The 12,853-nt window shown below is 52.1% G+C and overlaps 4 protein-coding genes across 4 annotated transcripts; 2 read left to right on the forward strand and 2 right to left on the reverse strand.

Moving 5' to 3' along the window:
* Positions 1 to 476: 476 nt before the first annotated feature.
* On the forward strand, positions 477 to 3,471 carry QC762_106100 (uncharacterized protein). Its single transcript, XM_062885004.1, has 2 exons — positions 477 to 1,799; positions 1,935 to 3,471. The coding sequence occupies exons 1-2, from the start codon at positions 1,758 to 1,760 to the stop codon at positions 3,222 to 3,224; spliced, it is 1,332 nt and encodes a 443-aa protein (XP_062747931.1). The 5' UTR covers positions 477 to 1,757; the 3' UTR covers positions 3,225 to 3,471.
* Positions 3,472 to 5,786: 2,315 nt separating this feature from the next.
* Positions 5,787 to 7,370, reverse strand: QC762_106110 (uncharacterized protein; the record flags this gene model as incomplete). Its single annotated transcript, XM_062885005.1, has 1 exon — positions 5,787 to 7,370. The coding sequence occupies one exon, from the start codon at positions 7,368 to 7,370 to the stop codon at positions 6,630 to 6,632; it is 741 nt and encodes a 246-aa protein (XP_062747932.1). The 3' UTR covers positions 5,787 to 6,629.
* Positions 7,371 to 9,545: 2,175 nt separating this feature from the next.
* Positions 9,546 to 10,876, reverse strand: QC762_106115 (uncharacterized protein; the record flags this gene model as incomplete). Its single annotated transcript, XM_062885006.1, has 4 exons — positions 9,546 to 9,626; positions 9,796 to 9,912; positions 10,267 to 10,606; positions 10,662 to 10,876. 4 exons carry the CDS (start codon positions 10,874 to 10,876, stop codon positions 9,546 to 9,548), a joined length of 753 nt encoding a protein of 250 aa, XP_062747933.1.
* Positions 10,877 to 11,428: 552 nt separating this feature from the next.
* QC762_0003930 (uncharacterized protein) lies at positions 11,429 to 12,639 on the forward strand. Its single transcript, XM_062882792.1, has 3 exons — positions 11,429 to 12,150; positions 12,205 to 12,376; positions 12,435 to 12,639. Exons 1-3 carry the CDS (start codon positions 12,002 to 12,004, stop codon positions 12,618 to 12,620), a joined length of 507 nt encoding a protein of 168 aa, XP_062747934.1. The 5' UTR covers positions 11,429 to 12,001; the 3' UTR covers positions 12,621 to 12,639.
* Positions 12,640 to 12,853: the final 214 nt, after the last annotated feature.

Genomic DNA, 12,853 nt, shown 5'->3' on the forward strand with positions numbered 1-12,853 from the left:
GTCCGGACTGCACTGCTGGAGACACCTCAGAGCGGCCCAGTATTTGTTGCGTGCTGGTGGCTTGCATGGGATCCCTGGTGCTGCTGATCCCCAACGAATAAGAAATGGCTGGCCACCGTCATGCAGCAGCGTGCAATTCCGAGGCTCGCAACGGAGCAGCTGTGGGAATTCACCACGTAAGTGGAACTTCGCCGAAATCAACTAGCAATAGCGTAAATGGGCGGCCCGCGACGGGAGTGAGGAAAACCCAAGAAGCTGGCCGTGAATGTGGATGTGGCCAAGCACCAAGTTGGATGAAGCAACCGGGAACGATACCGGGGGGGCTTCTCTGGGTCATCCCCCCCACAAAAGATGCCTGAACTATTGGCGGGATTTAATCCGGTACTATGCTAGCGGGTCCCTGGCCCCGCTGTTGGTCCATTTCACTTGTCCAGGGAGAGCTTTGACAGGTGAGAACGAGGAGGGCAGATAGGTATTGGCTCTGTCTTTCGTCGGTCTCCCTCTGAGCCTGTCACGATGCAGGCAATAAATGGTCTAGAGATAAACGAGCGAATGGTCTCCCTTGGGACACGAACGCTGCCTGTTAGCCGAGCCACGACAAATCGCGAGCGGCCCGAGGAGAGGGGGAAGAAAAGGTGAGTATGTGTGCTGGTGATGAGGTTATCGCGACGGCCGATAAGCCATATAACGACATGGGTCTAGGATTGTTACAAGGGCCTAGAGGGCATGCTCCGTCCTGCCCTGAGCCCTTCGAACATTGCGTCCCTGTGTCCCTTTGGTAGGTCGCTTCGGGGACTCGGAGCACTGCGCTGTCGATCGACCAAACTGTCAAACTAGGGTCCCAGACATCTCAATGTTTTTTGTCGCTCTGCCACGTTCGATGTGCATTCTGATACCTAATACTTGCATGCTTCTTTTGGCAAATGTCTCTTTTCTGTCACTGACACCTCTCTTGAGCCCGCCGTGGCCCACGAAGCTAAAAGCAGCCGTCCCCTAGAACTGACACCACGAGTCTGGCGTCAACACTCCAGTTAGGTATACATCACCAAGCTTCGCACCCCAGTCAACTGCGGAATACAAGGGCCCAGGATCGGCCACACTTGAGCAAGGTGGCGTCGGGGAACTGAGGCACTGCGCGCGATTGCGGATTCGGTACCCAAAAGCCAAGCAGCCTCACCACGTTCGGTCCTCTTCACAAGACTTCGCACCTCGGCAAGCGTATAACCCATCCAACCACTGTCCTGGGCCTGTGGCTGGAACAGTCCATGAGCGTCGGCTCTACTGATTACTGCATATTGGCGTCCCCCTACAACACGTTGCGACCTCTCCGACCACATTATTTGGGAAATTGACACAGCTGCGTCAATCTTGGCATGAAACCCAAGAGGGGAGGCAGAGAAACCGTGCCCAGTGACCCCCCGGGGTGTCTCAGAGACAGCTTACCAGGCAGAGTCACTGAAAGGGGAGTCTCGGGCGGGGGTAGCAACCAGTTCAGACACCAAGACACGGACGAGCTCACCGCGCAGCCTACAACACAGCGGGTCCCTGCCCGCTTCCCATTCGGTTACCCTCCGCATTATTAGCCCTGGCTCTCAGTTCGGGTAAGCCCAAGACGGTCTCCTCTACCAGGAAAGCCCTCTTATCTTCGAACGTACCCTCTGTTACCTGGCTGACACCCAAACTAACATCATTTCAGTGCCTGTCGGTGCCTATCTTGAATCTATCATCTACCCACACAGCAGACCAACACAGTGAGAATGGAGCAAACTTCGGGGTGGATTCAGAATAATACAAACCAGGTGGGCAACGTCCCGAGTCCCTTTTCCTCTACCACCTTTCCCTTCACTCTTGATCCGTCCCTTTTGTTGTCCCTATTCCCCGTGTACCAAGCTTGAGAGCAGATACGCCTGTCCCTATCCTGACATCAGTTTCAGCTCCCTGGGGAACATTTCGGGCAAGGGCTGCCATCAGACCTCCAACATCGATCAGATACGGGCAGTCATGGATGGACATATGACGAGAACTCGAGCAACCATCTCGGCTACCATGACCCCAACCTTCACCACGGCATCACTAATCCCACCGACCTCTCATCATATCAACAGCCCGTGGCAGATGCCAGAATTCCAAGTCCTACCTACTTGCACTTGGAAACTTCCTTTGACCAGAGCTCCTCGACTCTAGAAGGCCAGTGGGTTTCGAACAGCCCAATAAGCCCGTCAGCACCTTACGGCGACATTGCCTGCACCCTCAGCTCAACCAACAGTATTCAAACTTCGCCGATGATTTTGAGCCCAGCCAACGATCATTGGACGTATCAGTCTTTCCCGATAAACCACACATATGGAGTTTCGTTGAGCCAGCCCGATTCACCCATAGTTTCGGCTCCCTTTGACGCACCACACTCTGCTCGGGAGATGCCGGCGTCATATTTTGCTGTGTGCATGATGTCCGATACCACATTACCTGTACACCAAGGGTCGCATGACAGGTCGCTTTCTTCTTCCACGATCCCACCCGAACTCGAACCAGCACCGACACAGCACCGACAGCATAGTGGCAGACCTGCGAGTTTGAACCTGCGGAAGACAACAAAAGCCTCGGGTAAAGGAGAGCTACCCTCACCCTCAACGAAAACAAAGGTAACTCCCCGATCCAAAGACTCCAAGACAGTCTCTCCAGCCAGCTCAAGTTCAATACAACCGCACAAGCAAACGAAGTCAAACGGTCCCAGCTTGCGCACTGCGACCCGCCGGTTTAGACGCACCCCCGAAGAAGCTCCACCACGACCAGGAGAGTTGGCTGAAGATCAGCGTGCCAGGGAAAATCATAATCAGGTTGAGAAGGAGTACCGGACCAGGCTGCACAAAGGCTTCGAGGAGCTACTCGAAGCGCTGTGCGCTTTGCCGGAAGAGGAACGAGTGATAGCCCGCCACAGCAAAACGGCCGGCGGAAGTGTGAATGGAGACTATGACGACGACGACGAACATATGACCATCATTGGGGCCCTGCTGGACGAAAGGACTGGTCCTGGATTGCCCGCAAACAGGAACACAGGGGGCAAAGGGAAGAAGAAACAGAGGAGAATGAGCAAGGCAGAGGTGCTTCACTACACCTGCCGTGTGCTCAAGTCGATGGGGGATGGTAATCAGAAACTGAAAGAAGAGGTGGAACGCTTGAGGTCGGAACATGACATGAGGTTGAAGCATACAAGGAGTAGCTGATGCTTGGGCTTGTTTGAATAGCTCATACTGATGGTTAGGTGGGACTTGGCAGGAATCATTTCGATACAACTCTTATTTTGGTGGGTTGAGGCTCAAGATACAAACAGAATGTATGATATTTACGTAGCACAAATCATGCATGTTGTTGCCACTGACAATTACTGTCTCTATGTCCTGTGCTTATGCAATCATCTAGGTATGCAGACAGATGTCGAAAGGCCCTACCAGCAGCCCAGTACCTCGGAAACCCGTCCACTATGCCTCCAAATTGCTTTTCTGGAACACGTTAGCTCACTATTCAAATTGAAGATAGACTGAAACATCAACCACCAACAAGACCCAAGTTCTGAATATCGTACTGCTCACAGCCCACTTTTGCCGCTACTTCTGTCACGAGGAAAACAATAGCGTGAAAATAACTTTGTCTCGCTTTCAGCTCAGCTTATTCAGGAACACTCGGAGCCCTCGGGCGGCAATGATTCAACACTCAGTTTGTATCACGAGTGGTATTGGTGGAATCGTACCCGGAGCCGCCCCAGACCAGGGGACATGGGCTTGGGGGCAGCTAGCCACATCGCCAATTCACCCTGGTATCCTGAACAACAAGCTAGAGCCCGATTCGTTCATTCTGAGACTCGGAGCCTGATGCCTTCTGTCCCTAATTCAGAATGCCAACAACACTTACTGCGCAACACCAAATGCCGCCGAGTTACAATCGCATCGATCAGTTGGATTCGATTTTATGCATTCTCGGTCTTCTCTTCAGCAGACCGATGCCGAGACCCCCTGGCTGAAAGCGATAGGCTGAGAAAGGGTACCGTACCTCTCCCTCTCCATGTCGACGTGAACGGCGTTATCCCCCCCCTGTCCCCTGTCGTTGTCTGGGTACAAGCGCACCCGTCACATCTGGCAGTCGGATCGGCCACGAGGCTAGCTGGTGACACAGTTCTCTTTCTCCGCCTACAAATCCGGGCCGAGCGTTGGGAGAGCAAGGACGAGAATTGATATCTCACATTTTGCCTTTACCGAGGAAAGCTCAATTCAAGCAGAAACCAGGTTCCAACTCGTGCATTTCAAGCCTGGGCAAGTTTTTGAAACGTTAATTTCACATACCCCCCCTTTCACCTTGCCCATTTCAGGACATATCGACATCCAACTACCGGTTTCGAAGCTTTACTTGCTTGTTCTAAGCTCCCTTGTGCCCGTCACCCGCTGTGGGCTTTCTCAGAACGGAATGGGAGGGTGGGTGGTTGTGGTGATCCAGACCAGTCGGTGAATAATGACAGGGGATCCTGTATGGTCCTCCAGTCCCAAAGCTCACTGCCGAGTGCCGAAGAGCGATGTGTGTTGGCTTATCAGACCTATTCATAGTGGTTGTTCCTTTTGCAGTGGCCTTCTCATCCTCATATCCGGGATTGAAGAGCTCTGGGATCCTATGCCCGTGGTCTGATGGACAGTTGATCTTGATGATTAATCATCGCATCCTTGTAAAACCGGGACCTGATAAGAAGAACAGAGCTAATGCCGAAAAGAGAACAGAGCTTCATTCCCCTATCATAAACCCCCATGACGGGACATGAATTATGGGGAGTCCCGTTCGGGACGTGGGAGTTGTCGTTGTTGCTGGCTGAATGCAACCTTGTTGAATCTTTGCCGTAAATGACGAAAACGATAGCTTTCAACTTATCCCAAGAAAGAGTCATTTTGAAGTTCAGCAGACAGGATGCCTCTTTTACTGGGCTAATTAACTGCAGGTATCGGATCAGCAGGTCTAGACCTGTCCATGCACTTGACCAACTCATCTTGGGTGTACCCCATAGATGAAGAATAGGCATCATCATCAACAACAACAGGTCTCGCTATCAGCCCCCTGCCGAAATGGAACGCCTAAAGGTCACACAGCATATGCTCTCCACCCCCTCCCACCAGAAAACTCCCTCAAAAGAGCGGTGTCCAAAAACGAACCAGAGAAAGGGTACGCTACCCGTTTTGCCACATCCCACTTTCAGCATGCTCGTTTATCTCCTGCCATGTCATCAACCGTTTCACAGCATCATGCAACCTCTCGCTTTCGCTTCCATCCTTGATTCCTCAAAACCAAAAGCCACATCAATGCTGGCATGGGACCTACATTTACAAATCCATCCTTCCGCACTGGACTAACCATCTTCATCAAATTTACCCCCGGCGAACCTCCATGTATTTTACCCTCCGACCACTAAACCCACTGATCTACCCCTAAAATCAAACCAAGAAAAAAAAAACAAAAAAAGACCAAATAGTTCCAGACCTTCTTATTACCCCGCCCCGCAAGGAGGACCTTTTCCTAGCGGTAAGTTCTTTCTCTCCGCTTATTAGTTAGTGTGTATGACGAGGAAAGTTCTCTTGGTGTACATATTTGCAGTGTCGAGCAGGGCACGGAGCAAAGTCCATCTCACCGTTGGACCTAGCACCAGTTGTGCGGAGCTTAAGCCTTTCTTGTCTTTTCTCGCCCCTGGGGCGTCACAAAATCTTGAACAACCTGACATGCCCGGAAATGAAATGGGAATATCTCTCTGCCTTGCTGGGGTCCCCCGGGGCGAGGCTATCGCCAATGTAGTAAACAGCAGAACTATCCATTCATTCCGCTCCCTGTCACTACTGGTAGTCGTAATTTACCCCAGCCTAACTTTACTAAACGGGCATCCCGGCTCCTGCTACCTCTCAAGGTACCTTGAATACCGGCCACCTGCGGATGTTGAACGCAGGTAGGCAGCTTGCATACCAACCAGATCATGTCCTGCTCACACAACCCGGGACAAAAGATAACGATTCATGGAACCCCAAAAAGAGAAAATTGTCGACATAAAAGACCGGATACGTTGATTTGCTTTGATCTTACAGTGACCTTTCTTTGAGTGGGGGTGAAACGTGCTTCGTTGTGACAGAGCGACACCCTTGTTACCATGCCATGCCAGGCAGTTAAGATAGTACAGATACATCCAGGAGATCTAACAAAACCCCTGACCGAATCGTAAGAAAAAGAAAAGCAAGAAAACAAACGCCAGATCTTTCCGTCCCAGCCCATCCTGACCATTATCGCCCTGTCGCCATAGTGAATTCTGAGTGTAAAAAGGACAGAAGAAAAAGAAAGTTACGCCAGTAAAACTCAATCCACCCGTTTCATGCTTGAAACTTTCGTCCTCCCGCCCAGTCCGTGTATATCCATTGTATAACGCTTTTGCTTGGAAGAACCAACATAAACTGAAACAAAAAAGGAAAGAAAAGGGTCCCAAGCTTAGCCAGTGTTAGCCGCAAGCTGGGACAATGTCGCAATGGGCCGTCCTCATGACCACCTCAACCAACATCCAAAACAGACACCTTGTTTCTAAAAAAGAAAGAACCGCAAACCCCACGTCTTCCTAATCAGTGAACCGTCCTAACACAAGCCCCTGTCCTGCTCAAGCTCGGGTCCCGGACGCAGACCCCTACCCTGTGCACCACAAAGTTTAGGTCCCACACCCCTGAGCTGCCATCCAAGACAACACTGATCCAACAGCACAACCGTCCTTGGCGGGTCAACGTAGCCGCCGCCTCCTCGCCAAAGCCGGTAAAGTCGGCCAGCAGGCAGCGAGAAAAGACCCAGTCGTCTTGGTCGTCAATGTGGGGGACGGCGCTTGTCACGAGCTCAAAGTCGGCGGCAGCGTGGTGGTGGTGGTGGTTGAGACCGACGACGTCGGCTGTGGAGGAGGGCAGGGCGATGGTGGAGAGGAATCCTTGGACCAGAGACCGTGGCAGGCCGATTCGCTCGACGAGGCCGGGGGCGTGGTGGGAGGCGGGGGTGTGACTGGTGACGTTGAGATAGCAGTGCGGGACGTGGATAAGGGCTGTAGTCATGAGCTGCGACTCTTGGAGTTGCCGATTGCGGTGGGGGCGACTCGTGGTGGGCATTGTGTTGGCTAGGGACATGGTTTGGAGGCCTTGATAGCAGGTGTCGGTGGGCCATATGGCGACGATCAAGCTGTTGCCTTGGTTGCTGTCGGCGGGGACGTAGTGCCACTCGAGGGGTTGCATAGTGTGGTGCTGGCAGGAAAACTGGCTGGTGATGGGAGCCTCGTCGTCCAGAGGGGATGTGATCTCGAGAGCGGGCATGATAGAACTGGCCATATCCGAAGTGAAAGACGAGTAGGAGGGGATCTGATCAGACTTTATGGCAGAGAAAACTGTCGTTGTTTGACCGGATTGTGATGTGTACCAGTCAACACAGGAGAGAGCGACAGATGCCGTCCACAGCCTAGCAGCCTGGTCGGCGAATGTTTAACACTCGAGTCTTGAAGTCAAAGGTGTGTGTGAAACAGAAGGAAGGAAAGACGGGACGGCGGTGCCTCTTATCAGGAACACTGTCTCCGAGACATGCACACGGGATGGGATGTCAGCAGCAGACAGCCGGCTCTCCAGGTGAACGTTGGTTGGTGCTGGCCAGGTGAGATTCCCACGTAGGTACCGAGATGTACGAGGGGACGCTGGGACAGAGGTACCCCAGTCTGGGGTTCTGCTGCAGACCCAGTCACCCAGACCACTCCAGATGTCACTGCAGGGCGATGTAAGTTGGGGGTCCAAGCGCTACCTGTGTGTGGTGCGTGCCTGGATTGTGCAACCCACGTTGGCTGTGATCCGGTCTGTCTCTTGAATCCTTTGTGGAGGTAACTGAGATCATGAGACAGGGAGAGAGTGACAGAGTGAAAGGTGGCCCACTGGGGCCTGGGGATCGGCGGATAGGGTTGCGGGCAAAATTGAGTAAAAGACAAGCCACCTCAGTTGATAAGACGAAAGAGACGATATATTTATTGGCCGAGGGAATAGTGAGGGTGTCTGGATGAGTTGCCGGCGGCAGCCCTAACCGTGCCGCGAGACCATTGCTCGACAGCCCGTTCTTGGCGTATTCACAAGATTCCCAAGGCGAGCTTGGCTGAAGGGGACTGCGCAAGAATGGACCAAACAGGACAGGCGCCGGACAGCACTCATAGTCCCGACAGTTTGGACGAAGCCCCATAATCAACTGGCTAGCCTTGCCGCCGGAAGACTCTTCCAACACTTGCGATTGGATTTTGGGCCAACAGTGAGGAGCTAAGGAGGTCTAGGGTGCTCAACAGGGAAGGTAGAGAAACCTACCAGCATGCCATGGCGTCTGTGTGCGTCGTCCCAGACCCTCAGAGCAGGAGGCACAAAATGCGAGCTTGGGACCGATAATCTGACAAAAGATGATGACCCTCGAGTCTTGAATGGAGGCAACGCGCTTCTTTTTTCTGTATTCAGCTCGCTTCTGCGGATGCCCAGCTGCAATTAAGCCAACAGGAGGGCTGCGATACGGCCTGTCGGCCCGAGATGTCGATGGGTTCGGTTAGTCCCTGGCAGCGACGCACCTTGCCAGAGCTGACATGTTGGTAAAATGATGGTTCCGAAGAATATCGGGGTTTGCAGATCCCTTTCGTTCACTGGTGGCCCAACAGCCTGGGTCCGATCCCATCTTGTCGCAGCAATTGGCGCGATAGTCACAGTAGCTTCTTTCACTTGCTGCTTATGTACATGCCGTATTTATGACCTGCCTGGAGATGAGACGGTGTGTGTGTCTTGGTCGGCCTCAACCATTGGCCGCTCGAACACTCGAAGCATGTCTGCCATCCTAAACCCGAAGATCTGGGAATTCAGCTCCGATTCAGAATAGTGTAATCTCAAACCTGAAACCACAGAGAGCCGACCCAAATCCCCGATCCCGGGAATGCTACAGTGGAGCACAATTCAAGTCTGGGGATCGAAAGCCACACGTTTGCTACCTTGGTAATGAGTCCGGTTTCAAAAAGGTTGTCCATCGTGTTTGGTATGTAGGTAGGTACCTTGAGGTAGGTATGTATAGGAGATGTTTGGAAGGGTTCCATACCGGGAGCTTCCGTGGTCCCATTAGCAGATATATGCTTGTAAATGACTTTTATCTTCAATCAAGGTAGGTAGGTACACTAACGATTTCCCAAGGTCGCAGTAACTAGGGCTGCTCGGATTAAGTCAACCGGGTTGATCTTCAATTTCCCCGGATCACAAACAACCGCAGCTTGAGCCCAGTGATCGAGTTCAGCCATTGTGGAGTCGCTCGGCGATGTTGTAAATGATTCCCGAAGCTAACGGCTGAATGCCAGGTGTGAGTGGTGGTCGGGGTGAAGGCGAAGGAGGGAAGCACACTTCGACACCGAACGAAGTTGGTCTGCGAAGAATACCTAACTGCAGCAATCCGTTCCAAAGATTCGGGCATCGGACCTTTCTGCCCGGTCAGCCATCAGCTGCGGCACATCATGCAGCCAGCCAGCCCCCAGTCTCTCTCCACAGATACCAAGGATAAACAGCCGCTTCAATGTCTCGGCCATACTTGTGCTATCATTATCAATAGGAGAAGTTAGTGACTCTGTGTACCCGGTGAGCTCAAAGCGACAAGTGATCGACGAGATGCCTCGGTTGCGTTCCCGGGAACCCCTGTTGATCGCCGCGGCTGAATGGGACAGTGCCTACCTTATTTCTTGGTGTCGAGGATATCCTCGATCACCGCATCCGCGAGCTGGCTGGCGAAGATGGCCTCGCCCACAGGCGGGTTGACATTCGCCTCTGGGCGAGCAGGAACGAACATGCCGGGCCGGAAAACAGAAATTTTGATGTTGGCGTTCTATAACCAAGAGTCAGTAAGCATTCACTATCAGGTATCGATAAATGTAACAAGAACGCAGGAAATGGGTGCACAAACAATCCAGTATTTGAAAACAGTATATACACAAAAAGGCAAAACTGGAGGAAAACCCCTTTATTGATGAAATAATGAGCCTGGCTGCCAACCTTGAACTTGAACCAAGAAATCAATCCCTGTAAACCAACCAGCCGATTTCTATCCAAACTCTCCCATCTTACCAACCGAATGTCTCAACAGAATCATACTGTACCTAGGCATGAAGCCATAAACTGACTAGACCCCCAGTAACAAAAAGAAAAATCTCTTGAAAGAACAAAACAAAACATAACGTACCACAAGCCGCTCGGACAACACCTCCATGGCCTCTTCGGTCTCTTCCTCACCCCAGCTGTTGGCCGCCCAGTTCACCAAGGCAAACCGGAACGGCCGCTCGCTCGCCGGGGGCAGGTGTCGGATCACCTGGTCGAGGAACGCCTTGGCACCTCCGAGGCAGCGGTCAACTTGAACTCTCTTGCCGGCCTCGGTTTCAACCTCCACGAAACGGTCATCCGAAACAGTGAGGGCTTCGACCTCATCGGCAAGAGAGTCACAGTTGAACCAGGTGTCGCTGATAGATCGACGCCTCTCGGAGGGCCTCGGACGCTCGTCAACACAGGGTTTCGGCGGCAACGCCCTATTCCAAGAAGTCAGCGCTGGGTTCCAGAAGGTTTCCAGGAGGCAGGCCATACCAGATGCAGGCTTGAGCGCCCGCGAGCTTCTCGATCAGCTCCGGCTCGTACGACATGAAGTCCTGGTGGGCCAGGTGCCGGGCCTTGGCAGAATACTCATGTGGCATCGCTGCCGGGGACAGTATGTAGACATCTTGGATGTCTCTGCTTGCTAGGCACTGGAAAGCAATGGCGTCTCCCACCAGGCCAGTTGAGTTGACGATGATGATCTTCATTTTTGCTTGTTCTTGGTGCTGCTGATAGAATGAAGCACTTTGTTATTTTGTCTTTGTAGGGAGAAATAAGGGCCAAATTAAAGCTGCTTGGTGGTGATCATCTTGGAGCCTATGCTGAGGTGGCTTCTGCTCCTTCCAGTCCTATTTTTTCCTCATTGCTATTGTTCCTTCCTTTTACTTCTGTTACTCCAACCTACCCAAAAACCCGCTTATTCCGGTTCAGATCTTTCCATCGATGCTCAGCACCTACATCCCAGCTCCTACCCAGCCTGGGTACCTAGATACTTGGCCTGTCCTCATTGACCCAACATTTCTACCGCTTACCCTCTTGAACAATCCGAACATCAGGCAAGCAAGCCTCCTATTGTTATGCTTCCCAATGCTACCCAGTTTGGTATGAACAGAATCGATCATGTGTAATGGGCCACCAAACAACCTGGAAATCAAGTAAGCAATAGCTAGTAGCAGTTGGAACATGCCGGTATCCCACGGAATCCATCATTCACCATTGTGACCTTTGTGACCTTTGTGACCGGGGCTCTTAGAGCCTGGAAAGGCAGGAATCAGGGAACAAGAGAGCGGCTGAGTGGGGGAATGATGTCGTCCTCCTTCCCCGTTTCTGGTGCGAGGGGCAGCTGAGCGGGTCTAGGTTCCGATCCTATGACACGGGGCAACAGAGAAAACTCTGCCTACCTTTCTGTGGGGCAAGAAAACTCCCCTGATATATCTTCTCTCTCTTCTCTTCTTCTCTTCTTCTCATCTTCTTCCAAACACAAACATCCAAGACATCTACCCCCTCCGCGGAAGGTGCCTCGGGCACTCCTCAACATAAGGGTCTTCGACCTCAAATTCGTGCCCGCCCCCCGCGCACTCAAACTCAAACATGCCGTCCCCTCGGGGCACTCAACCTCAAACGTGATGGGGTTGGATTGTCTTCCAACTTCATCCTGGGGGGAAGGCTCTTCTCCGGCATCATTCTGGGGGGGCGGGCGCCCATTACAAAGTCGGTTGGGTTTTTCGACACCCCTCCAAGAGGCAACGGTCAACTTGAACTCTCTTATCGACCTTTCACCGGGTTCATTCCCTCACTGATGCCAGAGTTGCCCACCGTCAACTCTCAGCATCATGGCACAGAGTTGGGTCTTCGCGGGGGATTTGTCTTGCCTCAATGCCATCATGCATGCAGACGTCTTGCCGGCTTCGGTTTCGACCTCCACGAAGCGGTCATCTCAAGATATTTGCCCTGGGGCTACATGGAGCACGATAAGATCAATGTATGTCACTATACCTTGCGACTCATCATGGAATACTAATTGATCATTGTACAGTATAACCTGGCCTGTCGCCGCCGCTCCATCACTTGGGTCACAGTGCACGATGAGATTTCGCCCTAAGCGAAACAAGGGTTTCGAGACCAATGGTTTCACCAGAAGCGGTGGGAAGAATAATCACAAAGATATTCTTGAGATGGAGATAAAGCACGGTGATATGATGGTGCCGGTAAGTTTTCCCATTCCCCAGCAAGTTACCTATGGTTCGATTGCTGACCCTAGTCCAGACAACCAGAGTCAAGGATGCAAATGGCTGTGCAGCTCTGCTAATCATTGAAACGAGCTCATGGAGAAGGAAAAGAGCTGTCAACGCCGCCGTCGACAAAGAGTCATTTGAGGGATGGTTGGGAAGGGTGGTCATGATTCTGATTTGGTTTCAATATCTCGTCCATGTCAGCTATTATCTCGACTAGGGAACTGGAGGATCAATACATGTGTATATGGATCTGCTCTTGTCACGGAAATGTCTAACATTCTCCATATTGTCATTTGATCGTGCTCGCAGTGCCGTTACTGTTTCTTGTGATTCTAAGGCCCCGATAATATCATGCCGCAGAGTTTGTGCACCAAGTGATTGATACCGTATTGGATGCCTGATGACCGTTGACATTCGCGGGGGTCATATCTTGTTCCTGTGGTCAAGTTG

The sequence above is a fragment of the Podospora pseudocomata genome (assembly GCF_035222375.1).
Source record: "Podospora pseudocomata strain CBS 415.72m chromosome 1 map unlocalized CBS415.72m_1, whole genome shotgun sequence".
NCBI lineage: Eukaryota > Fungi > Ascomycota > Sordariomycetes > Sordariales > Podosporaceae > Podospora > Podospora pseudocomata.